At 32.4% G+C, this 25,380-nt stretch overlaps 1 protein-coding gene across 1 annotated transcript in view; it reads left to right on the top strand.

The window, feature by feature from the left end:
* The window catches only part of LRRC7 (leucine rich repeat containing 7), a 572,997-nt gene that overhangs the window by 428,325 nt on the left and 119,292 nt on the right, over positions 1-25,380 (top strand). The window contains exons 12-20 of the mRNA XM_054482958.2: positions 451-580; positions 1,626-1,741; positions 5,122-5,191; positions 7,392-7,491; positions 9,769-9,893; positions 11,900-12,148; positions 16,947-17,147; positions 24,875-24,986; positions 25,198-25,378. Coding sequence (XP_054338933.1) covers positions 451-580; positions 1,626-1,741; positions 5,122-5,191; positions 7,392-7,491; positions 9,769-9,893; positions 11,900-12,148; positions 16,947-17,147; positions 24,875-24,986; positions 25,198-25,378 — 1,284 coding nt within the window. The remainder of the gene's footprint in view (positions 1-450; positions 581-1,625; positions 1,742-5,121; positions 5,192-7,391; positions 7,492-9,768; positions 9,894-11,899; positions 12,149-16,946; positions 17,148-24,874; positions 24,987-25,197; positions 25,379-25,380) is intronic.

Below are 25,380 nucleotides of genomic sequence, written 5' to 3'. Positions count from 1 at the left end.
ATCTCTAAAATACTTAGTAAAATACCTAACATTTTATCAATGTTTTGTTTTTATTGTTTCTCCCAACTCAATCATCCCCTGGACCTGCCCTCTCCACCCTTCTCCTTATCCCATGACAGTTATATTCACTCATTCCAAGGATACACATTCTGAACATCTGGCTACAAAGAACACCTAAGTTGTAAACAAATGAAAAATTATTTTGTCGTTTTCAATGGCTGTTAAATAACAGGTAAATTTAGAAAGGGAAAAAGTAAACTATACTTATTTTACCAAGTTAAACCATTTATTTGATAGTATTAAATCATTTGAACTGGTAAATTAATTTATATATTATGTTGTCACCACATGAATAACTTTTATTTTGGTGAATTTTGGATATGTGGCTTTTTCAAAACGTTTTGCTATCTAAACTTTTAAAATGTCTAACTAATGTATTTAACTTTTCAGTTTATCTTTATTAGAAGAATTTGACTGTAGCTGTAATGAACTGGAGTCACTACCTTCTACTATTGGCTACCTTCATAGTCTTCGGACATTAGCAGTTGATGAGAATTTCCTTCCAGAATTACCCAGAGAAGTGAGAAATAAACTTGTTTTCTATTTATTAACTTTTAACTAATCTGTTTTGGAATAAAATCTTAACAGGGAGAATAGCAATGTAGATTCATGAGTTGAGCTGTGAATACATATAGGAATTATCTACATATATATTTGCTAATTATTCTATTTTAAATGACAAGTTCTTTTATTTGACCCAGAAAATGCATTTGACTTAAATCTCGCATGCAAATAAAAGTAAGAAAATATAAGTTAATTAATGCTAGGAAATATCATTTAAAGTCACTTAATTTATATCTTTTGGTTTTCAGAATAGTTATAAATAATATTTTGGAGTAATTACATTCTTATTTCTGTAGCAAACTTTTTAAATGTACATGTGCTTTTTAAGGTATCATGTTACATTATAATATTATTTTAACTTCTGGATCCACCAAGAGATTCTGTTAATTTTTACATCTAAGTGGGGTTTTAGTTACTAATATCAAAAAAGTATAAAGTATTTTTTTAATTTACTTTGTGCTCAAGTTTGCTATATGTGAAGTACATTTTCAATTGAGCATTTTCTACTAAACACTCTTATAATGATGCAACAATAAACAATATATAATTATTTTAGAGCCAAAATATATTATTAAAAATGACAAAAAACACTTTAATGTGAAGCAAAACTAACTTCGCCTAGGAAATGTCAACAATATTGTATTTTTGATTGTGTGCGATCTTCTGTTACAAAGATATATTAGTACTCACTTTGACAGACAAAATTATATGATATATGAAAACAATAATGTTAGCAAGTATTTTAAGCATAAAATTATAAAGAAAATTCTTCATTTTTAATATGTAAAAGAAAATTTGGTATAAATTCCCTTAATATCTAAAATAATATATATAATATACATATATTTTAAAGAGCTACATTATAAAAACAAAACAATGCACATGTTAAAAGAAAGTTAAAAATAGGAAAATCTATTAAATTGTTTTAAAAATTAGAAAAATTAATATAAAAATAGTACTGTGCTCTGATTTTTTTACCTATTTTCTTTTGTTACCTACAGATTGGAAGTTGTAAGAATGTAACAGTCATGTCTCTACGCTCCAATAAATTAGAATTTCTTCCTGAGGAGATTGGACAGATGCAGAAACTAAGAGTCCTAAATTTGAGTGACAACAGGTATTTTTGCAACATTTCACAATCACATATTAGTTATTTGCTGAAAGCAAATTATACTTTTTTTGCCTATAGTTTTGATAACATTTTTGCGTTTCGACGTATATGGAATGCAAATACTGATACTTTCTTTAAAATAGCAGAAGGTAAATTATTTTTTAAACCAAGTATTTCTAAATTTTGTTATTTGATTATATCAAAAGCATATGTAATGTACTAAAATTATATAAATATGAATCACACAAATTTATATACAAAAGACTTCCCATATGCAGAAAGCATAATAATATGAAGACATGGAAAATAACTATAATAAAAATATATAAAATATATTAATAAAAATGTGCATATCCATGTATGTATGTATGCACACATATGTGTTTTCATGTCTATATTTTGGTCTCCAACAAATTAACTGGGCAATGTGTATATTTTCAATTCCATCAAAGTGCTTGTAAGAATACTGACAATGAAATGGCTATTTAGTCATGTTTAGAGCAGGATGAACGAGGAAAGGATAGGTCCTTTACTTCTAATAATGGCATTATATTGATAGATGGGTAAAAAGAAAAAGTGCAAACCTCAATTCATCTTTGTTTCCACCTACTCTATAAAAGATAATTATCCTCAAATAGAAAAAGATAGAAACAAATATTGACTAGAGATAACTGCTAAGAAAATAAAATAATCACAGAATATAATGCATGAGCTCTATGTTGTCAATAAGTTTCCACTAGGCAGTTGATAATACAAGGAACTGAGAGAACTTGCAATGAAATGATCAAAGATTAGCTTTTATGGAATCATAAGAATAATCAGATTTTGGAAGTTGCAGGATAAGCATTGGAATTCTCCTTTGTTTCTTAGTTTAAGGAAAAATGTGAACTTCAAAACTTCATTTACTAGTTAATAATATTCCCACATAAGGGAATAAAACATTTTATTAAAAAGTTTGGAATGTTATTTATAGTATCAGGTGGCAAGGAAGCACAAAAGCTTTATGCATCAAGAGCAAGTCATGTCAAACCAACCTTGCTTCCTCTTCTTACTGTGTTACTAGCCTGGAAAATGAGGAAAATACATTGAAAGTTGTTTCTGACTTTTGGCAAGACATTTTTTAAAATCTCTAATTATATTGTTCTAAATAAGATTAGGAAATTCTTGGTATTATGAGTGAAAATAATTCATTCAAAATATGCAAAGTATACTTAGCAAATATTATCAATGATCCATAATTAGAAGTTCTATTAATACTTTGAAGATACTTACTCGACAACTGTAGCAGACTTGAGTTCACCTACAATGAGCCAGACACACTGCCAGGTGCTAGGGCGAAATTTATGAATAATACATAGAGGAGCTCACAATATCGGAAGTTTAAAATAACTTCATCAGGACAGAAATATAAGCTTAAGTTATGTCCTAGTACAGTTGCTGGAACATACTATGGAGCCAAATTAATATTTTTAAATTAATGAATCAATCAGTAAATCAAGCAGAGGTAAAAATCAATATTCAGCTAAGGTTAGGCCAAAGTTAAATATTACCACCGGAGAAGGAACTGTTTGGAGAAAAGATTAAATAAATGTCATCCGAAAGTAATGATTATTATAATTTCATATTTAAAATGTACTAGATTTTTAAAGTTTGACATTATAGTTAGGAACAATGATTCTTCTGCCTTGTCAGCTGCAAGATTGCTCCTGTGGTCAATGTATTGCACATTCATGTTACCAAATAGGAGCTCACTTGCAATAGAGGTCACTGGAAAAGGAAAGAAAATCAAGGGTACCTTGCCCTTTTATAGCAGTTTCTTCATATTCTACATTTATGACTGGATTGATGATGATATCATGGATGTTGTTTACATGATTCTGGATAGTTTTGCACTCATGTAATTTCAATGCAGCAGAATTGACATTGTGCTTTTAATATACCCCATATGTTGTGAAAAACTCTCCCAATAAGATCTTACTTCACAATTTCTGGCTTAAGTGAATTGAAATAACTTTTAGTTAGGAATAACTTTTAGGGGTAATTTGGCTTAAAGTTATAAATGTTACTGTAACAATTATATAAAAAAGAATTGGGATATAATTTAATATCAGTTATTCTTTATATTCTTGTTTATATTTTATAAATATTTATTAGCTCAGAAAGGTTATTATATTTTTTCTAAAGTTATCTATATAATACAGTTTTAATATTTATGTTGCCTTTCAATCTCTTTTCATATTTATTAGATTTTAAGAAGTGTTTAACTGCTTTTGCTCATAAAATTAACTATAAAATTAATTTTTAATTACTATAAGATTGCCCACTTCCATTAGCAAAATAAATTTATTTGTCTATTGGCTGACAGAATTCTAATACATTAAAGACAAGGAAATTTTCATTCTATATTATATCTAAAATGTTTATCTGTATTCAAAAGTGAATGTCCAGAAGTTAGTAATAAGTCTCATTGGCATGCCTTGTTTGTACTACTCACTTTGCTAACTAGCTTTGATGGTAACCCACGTGATCACAATGTGTTGATCATGCATAATTTGAAGGATATCAGATAGTGTGAAGTACTTTGGCCCTCCAGAGGCTGAAGCCAAAGCTAAATATATAATTTTGATTGAATACCAAGGCTAATATCAAGTTATACATCTTAGAAATGCTAATTTTTTAAAGATTACCCCTTTGAATATCTACTACACATTGCATGAAGGTCAAAAGAACATACTTGCTGAAGGTCAACATAATATTGGGAGCTATACCTGCCTTTAAGTAGTAAAACAAGCATGACCCTTTGCCCTCATGGAGCCTACAGTTTAGTTTTCAAGGGAGAGCAAAGAGTAAGCAAATTATCACAAAAATAAATGTATAATTTAAAACTGCAATATGTTCCATGAAGGAAAATACAAGGTGCTTTGAAACCAGATTGAGGGAAGTAATTTAAATGAGGAGTCAAGAAAAGCCTCTTTGAGAAGATGGCATTTAAGCTAAGAATGAATAGATATGTGGGATTCAGTAAAGTGAAGTAAGGGAGAGAGTACTCCAGAGAAAAGAGCAGGCTGATAGAGCCAGTTGTCCTGACGGGACTGAGTCAGGAAAAGAGTTGCAGATAAACTTCTGGAGGGATTTTTAGGGGCCAGACCTTTTAAGCTCTAACCATACATGTTAAACATTTTTTATTTTTATTCAGATATAATGGGAAGTATTTGAAGGGTGGTAAATAGGATATTTTCATTTTTTTAAATATTGTTCAGGCTGCTCAATGGAAAAGTGATTCGAGAAAATAATGAAACCAACAAGTTAGAGTATTTTAAATAATTCTTAGAAATGAACTTTTATCCATCTTTACCCATGCTATTAGACTTTTTGTGTTTTTGCAGATTGAAGAATTTACCATTCTCATTTACCAAACTTAAAGAGCTTGCAGCTTTGTGGCTTTCTGACAATCAGGTAAAAGGTTTTATTGCCTGATTTGTTTATTAAGATGAACTATAATTGAAAGTTTGAATTACTAATTTATTCCCAATAGATACCTTTGACAGCAACTACAAAATGTAGATTGTTTTTATCCCCAGAAAGAGAGATTTTTGTAAAGATAGCAATTCAAACATTGCTGAAGTCAAAAAACAGTGCTGTAAGCGCCACCCTCCTTAAATACTTCTATTTAACATCTACTTCATTCTCTGAGATCTAATACACAAAATAATCATTTTTATAGCTTTTTAACCTCTAGGTGGTACACGTATGTCCTTAGAGGATGTACTTTAATTATATCTCTGAAGGTAAAGAATAAGAAATTGTTACCACAATCCCCACAACAGGGAATTATTATCCTCTATGTTCCTTTTTCTTCTTATCCTTTTAATTATAATCAACTTAATTCAAAACCTTCATTAATGAAATTTGAAATATCAGGCTGGGCGCGGTGGCTCATGCTGTAATCCCAACACTTTGGGAGGCCAAGGCACACAGATCACTTGAGGTCAGCAGTTCAAGACCAGCCTGACCAATGTGGTGAAACCCTGTCTCTACTAAAAATACCAAATTAGCCCAACACGGTGGTGCGCGCCTGTAATCCCAGCTACTCGGGAGGCTGAGGCAGGAGAATCGCTTGAACCTGGGGGCACAGGTTGCAGTGAGCCTAGATCACTCCAGCCTGGGTGACATAGCGAGACTCTGTCTCCAAAAAAAAAAAAAAAAAAAAAAAGGAATTTGCAATATCTTTTTGGCAACTATTAGTATTTTCTGTAAAATTGTTTTGATATTATTTTTTATCCTCTTGAAAACAGATTTTAATTGAATCAGTAATATTGCATTAGTAAATAATCTTATTAACTGGAAAATAACAAGAAACCATTGAAGATATCTGATTTGCCTACAGAAGAACTAATGATAGACAATTTTTATATAGTTTATTAGTCCTCTTTTTTCTTGTGATCCTTAAATTTTGAAACACCTATCCTCAAATATGAATGGCTAAATGAAAACAATTCATCTTGAATTTAGCTCATCATTATTTTCTGAGCATAAAAGTAGCATTACTGGTACGTGAATTGTTCATACTTACAGTCATTGGGCACTTGTGGAAAATTTAAAATAACCTTTACAAATTATAAAATCTAAATATAAGAATATTGTTTGTGTTCCTACAGTAATTACAGCATTTGCTTCCATCTACTGAGTCAAAAATTAGTAATTCAAATTCAAATCTTATCAATAAACTATAGATTTTTCAAGGCATCAATATATCATCATAAATAATTTCTGGAATCAATGTGAACTATGCTAATGTAATAGTATATTCCACAATATTGCTTTATGGAAAAAAAATATGATTTATTATTCTTGTGGGAGAATGAACAGAGCAGTGACTGCATCATTTAACTTTTATTTAGAACAGTAATGTAATGTGGTTATGACTCAGTTTCATGAGACAAACTGATATCAAAAATCCCCTTTGTGTTTCACTCCTATTAATGTCATTAAATAAGCAGATTTTTAGTATATCAGATAATATCATTTCCAATATATTTCTGACATGGAATATCAGAGTTCTAGAATATCCCTTCAAAATGAATATTTCTGAAATCAAATTAATAACAGAGAATGAAATATACACAGAGGTCAATATATTATGATATATCAGGTACAAGTACAGTTGCTTATCTATAAAGTGGACCCTGTCTTTGGCTATAAAAATATCTCATATAAATAAATGAATGCTGTTTTAACCTAATTAAATTCATAGATGATCTTGCATAGCATAAATTTGATAGCAAATTCCATTTGTCTTTCTAGGGCAATAATCCATGAAAATGAATAGGCATATAGAACCGTACCAAAAGCTTACTTAGTTGAAACAATTTAACACATTTTGAACTCTTCAGGATTAAATCTGACATTGCCCAGTTGAATAAGTTTTGATACGTTTTGTAAAAGGACATACTAAAGAAGAAAACTTTATTATGAAAATCTTAGAATATGAAAATATTCCTCAGTAATAGTATTATTTCATGTTGTAATTTCTTATTTTATTTCCTTTTTTTCCACTTTTTTCCCCCCAATGTTTATTTATCTGAGTGAGACCAGACTATTGACTGTTATATATTTGCAATTGTATTCATCTAATTTGTATGTTCTTTGCTTCTAGTCCAAAGCCCTTATCCCTTTACAAACAGAAGCCCATCCAGAAACAAAGCAAAGAGTATTGACTAACTACATGTTTCCCCAGCAGCCTCGTGGTGATGAAGGTAAATTGTCAGTAGAAATTTCTTCTCTACTTATAATGATTATGGATAGAAATGACTAATTTTATTCGGATCTCTGGCCAGGAGTATTGGCACATGGACAAGCTTATAAACATAATTACATGACACACAAATATCATTTGGGGATATACTTTAAACATAAGTCCTATTTTCTACTCTATTTTAGATAGGCTTCCAAAACAAAACTCTTAATCTTTATATCTTACATAAAAATAATGTTGATTTTTAGGAGCAACTATTTCTCTTTATGGATTGCAAGACACATGACTAGTAAAGCAAATCTTGTAACCAGCTCATTGAAATGAGCTAAGAGCAGTCAGATCCTAAGGAAGTTTCAATGAACTGGTTTAGTTGCTGTGTTCATTTGTTGCATGAACACAATTTAAACATCTAGTCCAATGATCTCTGGACTCAAATTATTTCATGGTCTAAGTCAACCATAAATAGATACTTGCAAATAAGACCATTCTTTCTTTTCAAGTTGAGTTTCCCTAACCAATATCCCTAAATCTTTTTTCAATAATTAAATCTTCTCTTCTATGATCACATTATTCATTTAAAAAGGTTAAAAGAGCTTTGTCCTTTGCTATTTCAGACTTAGCATAGGCTCCTTAGCCCAAGCCAACACGAGCTGATATGCACATTTTCTACAGTTATAGAGTAACAATAATTCTTGGAAGAGTAAACTTATTTTAATCCAGCCATGGATTAAATCTACCTAATCCATGTGAATGAGGTCAACTTGTGAAAGAAACCATTTGTTTATGTATTTCTTATTTCCAGGGATAATTATAATAAATGACTTTAGTCTTTGACCTCCAAATGTAAGTGAATCATTTTGGAATATTTTAGGATATTTTTCTTTAAATTTTGTCTTTAAAATTTTGTCTTTGTTTTTCTTTAAATTTTAAAAATGAGGATATTTTTCTTTAAATTTCTTTAAATTGAATTTCTTTAAATTTCCTACAGAAGTAGGAAAAGATTGTTTGAATATGCATTTTTATAAGTCAATAAACTTAACCTTTTGAATTGATAAAAGAAAAGCCACCATGTTTACATATTTTATAAGAGACATCTTACATAAGGATTATGTTATATTCATGCTGCTTTACTTATGTTTTCATTTTAATAGCTCTACATTATCAAAATATTTAACTTCAAAAGAATATAGGGAAAAAATGAAAAGTATCTCATATTCACTGGTCATTTCTGAGATATGATCTCACAGATTGAATCCCTAATTTGTCCGAAGGTACATTCAGTTAGGTAAGGTGTAGTGTTAAGGAATTAGCCTAGCTGAGTTTGCTTTTGTTTTTGTTTTTTTCCTTGAGGAAAGAAAGGTTGGTAATTGAAAAGTTTCCTTGAACTTAAATTAAGTCATCCTTTGGTTTTCCAGGCAGGAGTGTAATAAATGAGTTTTCAGAATCCCTTGTAACAAAGAAAGACATATATGATAAAGGACCTCCTTTGGAAAAGAATTTAGCCTTAACTAAGTACTTTTATTGCATTTTCATGTGATATTTGCCATAATGTTGCAAAGAAGATATTATCATTAGTCAACATTTTATGTAAAAAAATGATTTATACGCCATTTCCCTGTTAATTTGACATATTTAAGCTAACTGAAACAGAGTAAATTTTCCACGTTCTCTGCCATAAAAACAAGCTCCCCTCATTGACCCCACAATAAAAGGAAAAGGTTGCAATCTTAGATACCTTATTACAAAGTCAATGTTATGTGGTAACTTTTATAAAAGGAATTTGTATAGAGTTTAGCAGTTACAAATAAGGATTCTATTTAGACAGGAACAGAATCCTGCACTAGCCACTGAGAAGTCTCTTAACACTTTGAGCAAGTCCCTTAAAACTCATTAGTAAAGTAAGGATGAGATTAGTAGTACCATTGTGTTGTTGTAAGGATGGGAAAAGATAACGCTTTAAAATGCTTGGTCTAACTCTCTATATTATTATTATTGTCCTATGGGGACCCCATTTCCTACACTAGAACATTTCCCAATCCTGAGTATTTTAGGAATACTGAATTCGAGTTAACATTACAAAAGACCATGTAATAAATATCAAGGGAATTTTATTCTTTTATTTCTCTTTCCTTCTTTCTCTTTCTTTTTTTCTTTCTTTCTTTCTTCTTTATTTCTGTATTTGTTTGTAGTATCTATCACCATTTTTGCATACTGTATTAAATACTTTGTGTAAAATTGTTTTTTAAAAAAGCGATAATACTTTGGAATCTAACTGTAGATTTCCAGTCAGACAGTGACAGCTTTAACCCTACACTGTGGGAAGAGCAGAGACAACAACGCATGACTGTTGCCTTTGAATTTGAAGACAAAAAAGAAGATGACGAAAATGCCGGGAAAGTTAAGGTGAACCTTTTAGCTTTTGTTTCCTCTTTCTTCTCCTTATCTTTCTGTTTGTCCGTTGTTCTTATTCAGATAGATTTTGGGACAAAGTCAGATACCTCTTCAAGTCTCATGGCGGTACCTTTCATTACAGCATGCTGGTAGTTCTGGAAGCATTGGTGTGCTTCAGAATGAGACTAATGTCCCAAATCTGAGTGAGCAAATTTGAAATGCCACTTCATCCGACAGAATAACTGCATGAGAGAGATTCAAGCTGAGAGAAAGAAGAAAAAAAAATCTGTGTGATAGACTTCATCTAAGAACCTTATTTCATTGTTGGCATGCTACACACTAGGATGATTTTTTTTTAATCACTGAGCAAAGCGTCATGCACACTGAATGAGGCCAAAATAAACATTTCTGGAAGGGCCAACAGATTAATATGTTACATTGGCATTAAAATATCTGAAAAGTTCTGTGTCCTTGGGCTATTCAAGAAGAATTTATGAGTTTCCTTAAATATGAGGACAAACTTTAAGGAAGATTAGTGCCTAATGGCAGGTGATGTTCCTTAGGGAACATAACTTCAATTTTTTTCCACCTCAAAGTATATTTTAAAAGATCTTTTATAGGGACTACTAAGTCAAGTAACAAGATTGAATTTTAAAATGTGTATTTCTCCATTACTTAAATTTTTAATTATCATCAGAATTGATTTAGATTTTCTCAACATCCCATTTTCATGTTGGCATGGCATCATCTTGAATCTCTCATTTACTTTTTATAACATTGTATGTGTACTTTTTCTATCATGGCTACTAACCGCTCACACTCTTAGTGACTAATTACCTTTATAATTGCATATGTGTTCTATTAATAAAGCTAGATTGTGTGTTATGTTTGTCTCTGTCCTCTCCTTTCCACATTTTCTAAACTTTATTTCTTAAATCAGCACATGAGCACTTACTGGCAAGGCCTACCAATATCGTTACAGAGAACCCAAAATGGATTCCCAAATCCAAAATAACAATTTTGTTAAAGATTTGGGTTTAAAAAAAAAATCTCTAGATAGTTGATTAGTGCTGTCTAACAACCAAAGAGACATCTTTTTGAACTTGTGAATTCCTAGAAAAAATAATGCTAAACTGAAAACAAACCTTCAGAACATTTCAATTCTTTTATGGATTTAGTATGTTAAATCCAGAACCAATGGATGATGCATTCTATACCGGACTTTTGATTCATCTTTATATTTCATTGAATTACCAAAAATTGCATGCTTCTTCCTGAAATTCTATATTCAAAGAATGCAAGAAGAAAGTGCATTTAATATACTCTGGTATATGTGTCAATGAAAGCGTAAAATATAGTAAATGCTTACAGTTATTTAGAAGCCCTGTTTGTGTGTTATGTGTTCAAGTTTGTTTATAAGCAGAGTAGGTTCATTATACTTTAGAGTGTTTTTTTCTCTGTGTTTATTTACATTTGGTTTATTTATGTATTAATGAAACAATGTGTGTTTCAAAATCTCAAACTCCTCAGTTTTGACTAATTTGAATATTTCCAATGCCATTGGCTATTGGACAAATTAGAGCACAAACAAACTTCTAAATAAATCATCATGGAAGTATGATGAATAGAATATATTGTAATCTTACACTAAATTAATCACACTTTTCTGGTTCATTACATGTACATTAAATTCAGCACCATTTTACCTTTAATTTACATGAAATTTAAAAAGGAACCATTGACCTATGTTTTCAACTTTCAAATGGACTAGAGTATAATGCCCTACTTACAGTCTGTATAGTGTAGTATGAATGCTGCATTGTGTGAAGAAATTGTGACCCTTTAGCATCATATAAAATTAGTACTGTTTTATACGTGGATTTAAAACTAACTTTATGATCATTATTTTAAATGCATAACTCAGAGTGAAAGAAAAAGAGAGTAGAAAAATGATAAAGTGAAAGTATTGCTACAGTGCTCCTCTTTCTCCCAGAAAATGGAGATTCCTTCTCCCACAGGATCTCTCCTGCCAAGCCCCCTGGGAAAGGGGCCAGCGTGGGATTACTCTCCAACCTGCCAGACTGTCTGGCGATTGCTGCACACCATGGGCCAGGTGTGATCAGCAGATCCAAGATATGCCCGTCCCCCAGAATGACCCACAGCTGGCATGGGGTTGTATAAGTGGCCTCCAGCAGGAAAGGAGCATGTGTACTCCATTGCCAGTTGCAGCACAATCCACCACTCTTCCCTCTCTAAGTGGCAGACAGGTAGGCCTAGGTGTCTGGGGTAGGAGAATCTCCCATGTAGAGGCAACCTTGGAACAGTGGTTTATGGGGTATGTTCTGCATGATTTGGGATAAGAAATGTTGATCACATAGAAACCTTCAAATTGCCAGTGTTTTATCTCAATTTAACATTTGGTTATTGACATTGGCAATGGGGTGGGGAGGACTAAGTCAGAGGGGAGGGAATATCAATGTGAGGTGCCTATTGGTGGGATATCTGGCATGCTTTTTGAGTTGGGTGCTTTATTTTTTTTTCTTTAAAGTGTGGGAATACCAATAGTTGAGCAGAATGTTGATGACACTATTGATACATTCTAAATTGTCCCCTCCACATATATGCACATTTTTTATAATGTGAATTCTGGGGAAGATTAAATAGCTAAAACTTAATTCTTAAAATAGCATCAGATTTAAATTGAGATTTGCTGAGAGTGGCCTTCAAGCAGAAAGATAGACATCTGTTGAAAAGCATCAATTTCCTTTAATTTGAAGACACAAATCGTATGAATTCCTGTAAGAGAAGATTGAATTGGGAGTTGTGGCAAATAGGGCTTCCTTATCTCTGTGGTTGGGTGTTTTAAAAGGTTAATGGGGGGAAAAACATGTCTTACTGGAATATGAAAGAACACTGCATGTCTTGTAAACTTTACTATCCACATGTAATGGACTAGATACTTATACATTGTCTTATATTTTTGCTACAATATAAGGCAAGCTGAGAATGCATTTTCCTAACTAAAACTGCTATAAGTTTCTTTTCTTTGTATAACATTCCAACTAATTCTCAAAGTAATATGATATTTAACAATCAATGATCAAACTATTAACTAATATTTCTCTTACTGGAATTTACAATCAAATCAAATTAGAATTTGATCATGATGTGAAATATAATATATTATATTACATAATATATTATAATATATAAAAAAACAGTTCTGTGTGAATTCAAGATATCATTTCTAAATGCCCTAGCTATTAACCTTAAGTGATTCTTTATTGCTAAATCTTGGGGGGTCTCCAACATCTTGCAGCTGCTATTTGCATTTAGTGCACTTTATTTAGATCTGAGATACAAAGAATGTTGTGAAACATTTCTGTTTTTCAAAATGAAAGTAATATTTTAGTAAAAATCTTGCATTTTAATAAAATGTATATGTGAATTGAGCAAATACTTTATAGTGAGTGATCAACACAACACAGTTTTGCAAGAATATAATTGATTTTCCTACCTATGTGTATAATAAATGAATTTATATATTTTATCTCATACTGGGATAAGAGAACATTTATAGTCTATATATTTAGATATATAGAGAAATTGCTCTTATATTTGGGTATTACTTGACTATTAGTATAACTGGGTTTATGATCATGTTTATTCACTTCTGATGCACTGCATATATTCAATGAAAAATAAAGCAAAGCAATCTATAAATGGGCATAAAATATGCTTGCATAGAACTTCCAAACATAATACAATGATAAAATATAGTTTCATCTTTAAAAATTATAAAATATTCTGTTACTTAGCTGTATTTAAAAAAATAGAAATTATTTTGCCATTTAACTCAGAGAAATTCACATTTTAAACTTACAGTATTTCTTCCGCAATATTTTACAAATATGTGCTGCACTCACACTCTGAGCTAAGTAACACTTGTGTAGCATAAGCATTGGAGTCAAAAGACCTAAGTTTGAATATTGCATCTGCTAGCTATGTAATCTTAGGCAAGTTACTTACATGGTCTGAGCCACACTTTTCTTTCTGTAAAGTGGCAACAGCTGCTGCAATGGGTTGTGAAACTGAAGTGAGATTTTATTATAATGATTAATTATATAATATTTAATCATTAACCATTTATTATTTAGTGTATAAATATTAATTTATATTTAAACCTATAGAATTAATAATAATGTTTATGTAAATAATTAATAAGAAATTAAATATCCCTATAAAACATTTATCATGGTGACTAGAACATGGGAGATACTGAATTAAATAACTGTTGCTACGTATAGTTGAAAAAAAGATCCAGACAGTTACAGATATTATGTTTAGACATATACAGAGTAGAGTCAAGATCACCAAAGGAATCCAGATTTTTAAAATACATTAAGTAAAATGTGACATTAGAAATAGTATCTCATCTCTGCATAGAACTTACAGATTTTCCAAGAACTTTCACATTTTTCACATTTTAGCTCCAGATTAACTCAAGTTTGTAGGAAATATATTATCATTTCCATTTTACATGAGTAGAAACAACAGAAAGATTAGTGGATGATAGCAAGTTGGTAATAAATCTATGTCTTAAATTTAAATCTTCTGACTCCAAGGCCAGTAAATTCTGCTAGTAGGCTAGTAAGTGAGAAGCAAGGAGCTTATTTTTTAGGTGAAACAAATCCAAGCTTTATAAGTCCTGGAACTTCCTCAATTTAAGGGGGGGTCCTCTTTCAGGAAAAGAATATAAAATGACTATGTAAATAATAGGGTCCCTCACAAGACTTTGGAAGAGGTGTGTAGCTTAAGCTTCATTAATGCATAGTAAATCTATTTCTAGATTTAAATGTTGTCACAGGAATAAAATATTCAAACATATTCTGGTGATGTGACCAAAATATCACATGTACTTGCTTATAAAATAACCAGAAAATATTAGTACCATGCCAAATAGTGATCTAATTGTGTCAGATGGGACATAGCATCTAACAAAAAATACATTACATTATTCAATGAAGTATTTAATTCAATTAAGGAAGAACACTTCACATTTCTTTTGCCTTCCATTCAATTTATAAGTGTATTTTTAGTGTTGGGGATTTTTTAAGTTTCATAGAATTTTAATTTAATGCCCTACTTTAGCTTATTTTTTATTCACATACAGCTGGTTATAAAAAATAAAATGTTCTTAATTGGCATGATAGTCATAGCATTCTACAACTTACATTTTTAATGTAATTTTTTTTACTTCTAGCACTTTGATGTCAAGTACTTTTAAACAAGTTCAATGATATAATTTTAAAATTATACTTAATTTGTGATTAACATTTCTAATACCAACTTAAACAACAGATCTAAGAATGCATGCATCCCAATGGACTTTGTCTAGTAGTCATATCATTCCTTTTATGTTTATTTAAGAATACATTACAAATTAAGTACCCTGGGATTTATGTATGCTACAATCTAACAACTTACACTTTTTTTTCTGTCAATTCTAACTTTGTCTTGGGTTATATTTTTGTAGCTATATTTCTATATATTATCAATGTCATCCTTATTTATTTGAGAGTTTAAAGAGATTAAACTACATTTAAACAGCACTTATATTAACAAAATTATCTGGTTTTTCATTTGTCTTCCAAATATTTACTGGAATAATAATTTTATATCTTTAATATTAAAAGGAATGTTAGAAGTCATCTAGTGAAGTCCAATTCCAGTATCTGATGAGAAAAATGAGCCACAAGGAAGACAAAATGTTGAGAAGAATAACACAGTTGGTGGATTTGCTAAAACTGCAGATGGGCAAAAGTGTTTGAGTTCACATTCATAATTTTCAGATCTATATCACCATCATAGTTTCTTACATCCCATGAATTACATGGGTGTGTGGGGGTGGGTGCGGATGTGCCCCTCACTCTTTCTCTCCCTTTTCCAATCTTCCTCTTCCTTTCACTGCTTCTCTTTCACCTTCTCTCCTCCTACCCTCCCACCCCCACACACACTTTCCACAGATACATACCTACCACAATCACATAAATCATTTCATTTTGTAAAGTTGATTCTACTCAGATGCAAAACAGGATTGTTGGAACAAGCCAGGCCAAGTAAATCCTTTTTTTCCCAGTCCCTTTTAATTAGCATGCACAACTTGTACTTATTCTATTTTAAATATATTATAACAAGTACTGTGATGATGAAATATTCTATATGGAATGTCTCATATTTTCTCCCTCTAAATTTAATGCTAAGAATAGTCATTAACATGTGTTCCCAAAAGTTAGATTGATACCCTAACATGAATTCAAGAATGGAAATAAGTAGCTGGATAGATAAAAGCCAAAATTTACACATGTACCTAAAATATCTTAGAAAGTGGTCCCAATTTTTAATTTCTCTTCATCATAAGATATTACTCAAGAAGCATGTTACTTTCTTAGGGTAAAAAGTAAATATAAAAACCACCCTGAAGCATTTTTTTCCCTTAGGGATTAACGAGAATTAGCTATCCTACCTTTTGATACAACACACTAACTAACAGAAGGCTAATGCCTATTTGGGCAGCAGATATTGTCAACTCCCCAGTTTTTAATATGCAACTCTACTTGTAAAGCTTTTGAGGTCTCCTCCCATCACCTGCATTGATACTCAAAAGATACTCTTAATACCAACATTATTACTTATAAATATTAAAATAGGGAAGAGAACAGTGTCTAAAGTAAGAAAGCAGCTGCTATAACTTGATTAAATTTTTCAAATTACCAATCACTTAAGTGTTTTGACCTACTGCTATTTCAGCCATCTATAGGGTAGGTCTAAAGACAGAATATGATTCAAAATTAGTTTATAATCTAGAAGGGTGGGAAGGGGTGAGAAGTCCCACAAGGCTGAATATGAGAACACTATGCGTCCTACTCTATAACAGAGTTTCTCAGCCAGCTCAACACTCACTGTATTGCATTTGATTATACTACTGAATATAAAATGGGATAGTTTTGTGAACATGCTTGCTGAAGTTATTTTTATGTTAAATTTCTTTTTGTAAACTTCTAGGTTGAAATAAACCTAAAACGATATCCAACTCCTTACCCAGAGGATTTAAAGAATATGGTAAAATCTGTTCAAAATTTGGTGGGTAAGCCAAGCCATGGAGTGCGTGTTGAGAATTCAAATCCAACTGCTAACACGGAGCAAACTGTGAAAGAAAAATATGAACACAAGTGGCCGGTAGCCCCAAAGGAGATTACAGTGGAGGTATTTGAAGGTTATTGGTAATTGCCAGTGTGGTTTGGATTTTTTGGAATTTTAAATATGTTTTTTAACTGAATAGATCTTCCTTGATAAGTGCATTTTTTTCCTAAAATATAAATGATCTCTCTACTTTTTCAAACTATGAGGGTTGCATTTAATCAATCATCGAAAAATGATACCCTCATGGCCTAAAATCATTAACATAGCTCCAAAAGTTCCAATACACACAGAATGAATAAGTTCGTCACCCAGCAAGTCCTGGCCAGTGAGTGCATTATATCATATTAGTGACATTATTTTGGCTACCCCAAACTTTTATTGTATTAATCATTAAGAAAGACTAATCCAAGATTTTCTATTATGCAAATCTCATAAAATTCCTAATTAGATCTAGAGCACAATTTTTAAAATGTTTTTATCTTTGGGTTACAACTTTTCTAGGAAACACCGATCAACAATAAAAAGAAGACATAACTTTGAAATTTATATTTATGGAATCTAGTCATGTGAAGCTTAATTCCTATATTTTAGAATGAGTTAGAAATCCATCCTTATTGATTTTGTGGTCTGAAAAGAATTCAACTACACTTATGCCACCTCTACTATTTCATCAACTCTTCAGCTAATTTGGTTATCATATTTTTATCTTCATTAGAAACATAATTGATCTGAGTACATCTGTAAGTTCACATAACTACTTCTCCAAAATCTAGAGTGGCAAAACTCTTTTACAAATCTGCATTTCAGAGCATCATTTTGTTGCATTTATTAAACACCAACTGCATATGTAACACTGTGCCAAACACTGTGAGAGAGAGAAAAGAAATATAAAATGTGTCTATAATCCCCCAATAATTTAAAGCCGACCCAGATACACTTAAGACACATGAAACAATTAAAGAGCATGTTATTTAAAATATGATCACATGGTTAGTTGAGTGATGGAGAATATAATGCTCCAAGTTTAGTTTAGACTGTATATTAAAGGTAGGGTGATTCGGTTAGAGGAAGAGGGAGGAGGGCATTCCAAGCAAAGGGAAGATCTTGAGCAAAAATAAGCGTAGTGTGCACATCTGCCAGCAGAGGTACCAACCTACCCTAGAGGAGGGGAATACAGCTAGATTTCTAAGGGAAAAAAATAGCATTCATTTTCATTGTTTTTTGCTTATAAAATCAGTATCATTATACTTTTTCCTGTCCAAAATATTATGCATATATTATAGTAAAGCAACAGACTCTTCTTTTATCTCAAAGATCTCGCTGCAATGTAAAGGGGAAGGAAACCAACATTTAGCAGACATACACTAAATACATACATATACGTTTTATATTTAAATATCCTGTAATCACAGTTTAACATCAAAATAACTGGTGGTCATGAAAATCTATAAACTGGATAATTTTACTATAAAATAAGAGTCTAAAATGTCTTCATGCAGGGATGGGATAGATGAGACTTTGGTCATGAATTTAATAATAAATCTTAAAACTGTCTCAAAATCAGGTCAAGCATAACAAATCCAAAATTAGATTTAATGTTTCCTTTGCAAACTTGCTTTTGCTTTCATGTTCCTGATCTTGATCTCACTGGCACCATTATCTTCCATTTCACTCAAGCTAGAAATTTGAGAGATGTCCTGATTTCTTTGTCCTTCTTTCTCTCCACTTCCTGTCTCTTCCAAATAATTACCAAAGCCTGTGCATTCTCACCTAAGTGTATCATTTCTACCTCCTCAAGCCCTCAACTCTGTCCTGCATTACTATAAAAAAAAATACCCATTTTTTGGCTTCCCTTGTCCCCAGCCTCCTCATTGTCAATGATCTTTCTAAAACAGAATTCTAATCATTTCCTTGCCCTCCTTAAAAACACTACAGTGACTTCTTATTGCTAAGGCTAAGATTAAAGCTCAACTTTCAGCTTTAAATTTGTCTGTGTGATTTGCACCACCCCTTTCCTAGCTTTCTTCTACTAGTCTTTTCCTCTTGAACAGAAATTTCACTGGTAATTTCAATACTTTATCTAAAATCGAGATTCTAAATCTTCTCTCTCTAACTTTTAACCATCCTAGAGCAAAGAGGAACTGTTGCTTTCTGTATTATCCTCCTGTCTCAAATTAACTGCAGCCAAAGTAAGGGTCACACTCTATTTTTCAATGTCCAGATTTAATAAATACAGATAACCAAGCATTTAGCTGATCAGTGCATACTAAACATTTATAATATGTTTTGCACTTGTATGCCATTTTTTGGATCATTGTTATTAGTTCACACTGCCAAGGATATGGAAGAGGGTATTATACACTGCATGATATATTTATTCATGTGATTAAATACAGAAAACCCCTAAAAAAAGAATAAAGGTAGGCAGGACCAGAAGTGGAAAACAGAAAAAATAAATAAGGTAAAAAGGTTACAAATGCAACTAAGGGGAAAAAGGAAAGGTAAATATTTATTGCTCACTTTCATTTTGCCAACTAGATGCCAATAGTTTTAACATACGTTATGCCAGACAAAGAACAGGGCTGGCAGAGCCATAAGAAGAAGGAAGACAGGGAGATTTTCCTTTATAATGCCTTGTGCAGTTTGCATTTGCCTTTTCCCCAGATCTCTTTGTATGGCTAGCACTTCCTCATCCTTCAAGTTTCAGCTTAAAGGTCACCTCAGCAGGAAGGCCTTCCCTTCTCTATCATGTCACATTGTCACATTAAATATGATGAACAGTTATGATTACTTTGTTTATTGACTTCAGACTGTGAGTTTCATGAAGGCAGGGATGCTTGCTTTCTTGTCCATCCTTGTATTGCCTGAGTCTAGCACAGTGCCTAGGATAGAGTAGGAGCAAAATAAATATTTGTTGAATAAATGAATGATTGATATAGTCTAGTATAATGACTCTGGTAACATGTCTGTCTCTCCGTTCAATTAGATATTCATTGAAATCAAGGACAATTTCTGAGTTTTTTTGAATTAATAATTAATTGATACCTATCCACACTTCATCACCTATGTGTTCAATACACTCTTGGTATGTAAATGCCCACAGCGTCTCAGTGATGTTATGGTGATCCTAGACCAAAATAAATACCTAGGGGTTTCATTTAAGTTGTTATATCCAAACGGCTTAGTAAATATTTATGCCCTACTTTGTGGTCATTTGAAAAAATCAATGCACGTAAGTTGAAAGAGAAAATAATATTTTTACCTTATTCTTAAGAAATCAAAGCCAAAATATTAATGGCATACATGCATCTGTTAAACACTACCTATCTTCTCACAGCTAGGAATCATAGTAGACACCACAATTTTAATTTCTGTTTATCATTGATTTTCAAATGCCTCTTGGTTTTTTATCACAGCAACCACCAAAAACCCAGCTTCACAAGGATTTTCTTTTTTTTTTTTTCCCTTTTTTTTTTTTTTTTTTTTGAGACGGAGTCTCGCTCTGTTGCCAGGCTGGAGTGCAGTGGTGCGATCTCAGCTCGCTGCAACTTCCGACTCCCTGGTTCAAGCAATTCTCCTGCCTCAGCCTCCTGAGTAGCTGGTATTACAGGCATGTGCTAGCACAGCCAGCTAATTTTTGTATTTTTAGTAGAGACGGGGTTTCACCATGTTGGCCAAGATGATCTCGATCTCCTGACATCATAATCCACCCACCTTGGCCTCCCAAAGTGCTGGGATTACAGGCGTGAGCCACCGCGCCCAGCCAAGGATTTTCATCTAAAAGAATGTGCAATCTAATGTTGTAACTGAGAGCTGCCTCAAGCTAGCCATTTGCACAGTGTCTGTCTAATGTCCAGTATTGCTTTGTTTCCCTCAAACATTTAATATAACTTACAGTGTCCCTGTTAATTGCAGCAACACCCATGGGTGCCTCAAAGTACAGTTTGAGAATCAAGGGGTAGGGCTTTTAAATCTAGCAGACATGAATTGAAATCTTGGTTCCACCTTGTGACCTTGACAAGTCAAGTCTCTAAAACCTTTCTGATCCTTGGTTTCTTTATCTTAAAAAAAAAAAAAAAACACAAAACAGAAAATATGATAACACCTATTTATATACAGCTCCAAGCACAGTTATTGACACAGAGGAAGCCTACAGTAAATAATTCCCTCTCCTTTTTCAAGAGAATTATGTGCCAATTCCTTCCCCATCCTCCTTTAATCATTCTGCAAGTAACTACCAAGATACCTGTTCACCATCCAAAAATGTTCTGCATTTTTCCCTTTGTTAGGAGACTCAGCCCAATTTTTTTCTATAGAGGAACATCTTTCTTCCAGTAACAGAGAATTGTCAATTACCCTCAAAATTTTCCTTAAATTACTTTTATTCATGCTAGGCCTAGACTCTCAAAAGCTCAGAAATAAGCTTGCTTTCTTTCCTTTGACTTCTTCCTGAGGCTTCTTTATGGCAGTAGCAGCCAAGATGCAGTTTGAACAGTAGAAGGGCAATTGTGCGAAAAAGGACATTTTACCTTTTCTTTCCCTCCCACTTCTGTCTCCTCACCAGAAAGAAAATATGGTTCAATGTACTTACAATGGAATCCCCACTGAATTCTGTTTTCTACCAAAAATTTCCTCTGTCATTGCCCATAACAGTAGTCCCCAAAACTTTGCCCACTTTTCCAAAAGGAACTCAATTCCTCTAGCCTCTATAAAAGAATTTATAGAAACAAAATTAGTGATTTATTTCCTTTGTTGGATAGTTAACTTTACTTTGTGAAACGCATGTGAGAAATGAGCTGTTCTCAAGATAGACAATACAGCATACACAGTATCACATAGATCTTTGAGTAGCACAGATCCCAGTTCAAATCTTGGCTTTACTACTTATTAGGTTTGTGACTTAGAAGTATGATTTTACCTCACTGAGCCTCCATTTCCTTATCTGCAGAACAAAAAATGATGATAATAAATAAATACCACATAATGATAAAAAATAAGATTGTCTTTTAAATAATTAACAAGGATAATATAGATAGAGTGTTTAGCATAGTAGCACCACAGCAGATGTAATCAGTGCCATGTAATTTATGGCCATTATCATCATTGTCATCATTATCATCATCATCATCATCATCATCATCATCATCATCATCATCACTTTGTTCATAAGGGTAAGAGAATCTACTCGGATCAGTGCAAATTCATCATTCTTGTTTCAATAATGTCCTTCTAAGAAGAAATACAAGTTCATAATTAGCTGATAATCATCCTCTCTTCCTGGTCACTAAGGCTGTTTTTGATTCACAATAGAAATTCTTGAACAGGATCAGAAACTTGAACCTGAGTCAAACCAGAGCTACCATGCAGAGTTCCGGTCATAATTTTGGTATACAAGTTTGAAAGTCGAATCAGTACAAACAAGATGACCTGAGTACTGAATGTGTAGAACATAAGGGAAAAAAAGCAAAACCCATAATTATGTTAACATTCTGTACTTGTACAACTATTTGGTTTGCTTTTTTGTGTTTCTATTCTATGTTTGTTTTTCTTTTGAATAAAACAAAATTCCCATTCTTGTGATTAGGTATCATAGGAATATTTTTTAAATTATTATTTCAACAAATAACTTACCTTTAGATTCATAGAACGTTAGTACTAGACAGGAATTGGCACTAATTCCTATTACTGATTACCTTTATTTTAATGATGATAATGCCCAGAGAAGTACACTGACTTGCCCCAGGTGACCTGATTAATAAAATATAAAAATAGGAATAGGATGAAAATATGACACCTTGCAACAAATTTTTTGGCAAGTCAGCATATTTTATGCCTTTCATGGTACTGTTTCTCAAACTCATATCTTCTTATAAATTTCTCCAAAGGTATATAGTCTTTTATCCTCCATTCTGTCACCTTAAAACTGTCATACATTTCTTATGCTAAATCTTTGAATTAACTTTCAAAATCAATCAAAATGAAGAATATATACCCTCTGAAATAATTTTCAAAATCAATCAAAATAAAGAAAATATGGCCTCTATAAAACAATTTATAAAAAAAAAAAGTCAGCAATTAATTTCTTTTGTTGAGTAGTTATCTTTCCTCTGTGAAGCCCATGTGAAAAATGAGCTTTTCTTAGGATAGGCAATATGGCATACACAGTATCACATAAAACACCTTTGAGTAGCAAATATAGCCTCTTCAACTACTGAATTTTCCATTCTACTCCTTTTCCTATTCCTCTTTGCAATCCGATACCTCATTTTAAGTTCCTTGTGTGCTCACAGCTGATTTCACCATGAGGTAGCACAAGGTAAGGAAAGATCACTGGAATGGAGCCCAGGAGAATCCTGCTGCAGTGCTGGATCTTCATCTAATCATCTGTGTAACCTAGGCCTAAGCTGAGTCTCAGAACCCGCCTCTAGAAAACAAAAGTGTTGGACTAAATGATCTTTCCCTTTTCTTTTATTGAAATATTCTATTTAAAAAATTAAGTAACAGATATACCCAGGTTTTTCAGGCAAATATTTCCATACAAACCTAACCCAAAAGAATCCCAAAAGATAGAACTTAAACCAAGATGTGCTTCTGTGCAATAACCAAAGACCTGAGCATGTCACTATGGGGGTCCTTGGCAATATATAAAATTTATAGTAAGAGTTTCTGCCTGTTCATTATACCAACCGATTAGTTTTAAGACAGGACTTTTTAAATTTACAATATTTTTGTCCTCAAGTATATTTTTTTCTCTGATTTAACAAAATATTTCTAAATATTTTACATTAGTCCCCCAAACTCACAAGATACTAATGAATTAAAAAGCTGAAAAATTCTCATTTGAATTAAAATTAATCTTAGGGAAAAGAAGACATAACAATAGCTGCTATGCATAAATATATATCACTGCTTATAGGCATAGGTAAGGCATTTTTATATCTAGAAGAAAGTGAGAATTTGGTATTTTACCTTCCCCTAATGCTCTCCACCCTGCCTGGTTAACTGAAAACAGTAATTTGAATTGTGGAAGTTTAAAATTCATGGGTTTTCTACATGTTTATTTGTCATTATGAAGTTATAGTCGTGTATCGATGTTGCTTGTTACACTCAAAGAAGGGATATAGAATGAAGATTTAGCATGCTAGATTAGGTGTGAGAAAACCAGGAACCTCTGGAAGAACACATGACAGAACTTGAGAAATTGAGGAGATGATCACTTGGGATACAGTAGAAAGTTAGGAGGAAAGCAGTAGGAAGAGTAGGATTTATAGGACCCGACAGTGAAGTAATGTGGCTAGGGATGCACAAAAAAAAAAAAATCTTAATTGGTCAGTGATATACTTTCCTCTTAAAACTCTTAGAGTTAACCACTTAGAACAATTACATGTGTATATATCATATTTGTGTGAATCATACTGCTCATATATGGCTTATCATAATTCAGTCCGGTGTTCTAATGAGTTATATCTCATCTCTCCAACTAGATTATAAACTCCCAGAGGGCACCAGCCACATTTTGTCTTTCTTTGGAACCTCCACAGTTCATTGCACAGTGCCAGGCATATAAACAACATGCAAGAAAAATTGATGAATAAATGGACTCACTTACATTAGAAAAAAAATTTAATGCTTAACTCAAAGATACATATGGTTTATTTCTCCCAGTGCCTCACAATGAACTGAATTCTAGAGTCACATTTTTGAATCTGAGCCAAATAAAGATACTGCCACTTTGGTTAACCATTGTTTAAATGTTTACTTTCCTTGTCCTGTATTATTATATCTCTCAGGATTCTTTTGTTCATCCAGCTAATGAAATGAGGATTGGGGAACTTCACCCTTCATTAGCTGAGACCCCTCTGTACCCACCCAAACTTGTTCTGCTAGGGAAGGACAAAAAAGGTAACACTGTGAACCCAATGTGGAAAATATGCTACAAATGCATGTGCATGATCAATCGCCAGTTGTAAATTATGATACACCATATTCTATACAAATGTTTTACAAATATGCATTTCTAACCTTAATCGGTATGGTTTCCATTTTTCATACTTGCTTTTCCGTGTAATTGTCAGTGTCATAGCATTATAACATTTTCCCCTTTAAATTTCAGAATCAACTGATGAGTCTGAAGTTGACAAAACTCACTGTCTGAATAACAGTGTTTCCTCAGGCACTTACTCAGACTACTCGCCTTCCCAGGCTTCCTCAGGATCCTCTAATACCCGGGTTAAAGTGGGGTCCTTGCAGACAACAGCTAAAGATGCAGTACATAATTCTTTGTGGGGTAACAGGT

The sequence above is a fragment of the Pongo pygmaeus genome, chromosome 1, assembly GCF_028885625.2.
Source record: "Pongo pygmaeus isolate AG05252 chromosome 1, NHGRI_mPonPyg2-v2.0_pri, whole genome shotgun sequence".
In the NCBI taxonomy this organism is placed as follows: Eukaryota; Metazoa; Chordata; class Mammalia; order Primates; family Hominidae; genus Pongo; species Pongo pygmaeus.
Note: the sequence above shows the minus strand (reverse complement) of the source record. Positions and strands in the feature narration are given on the sequence as shown.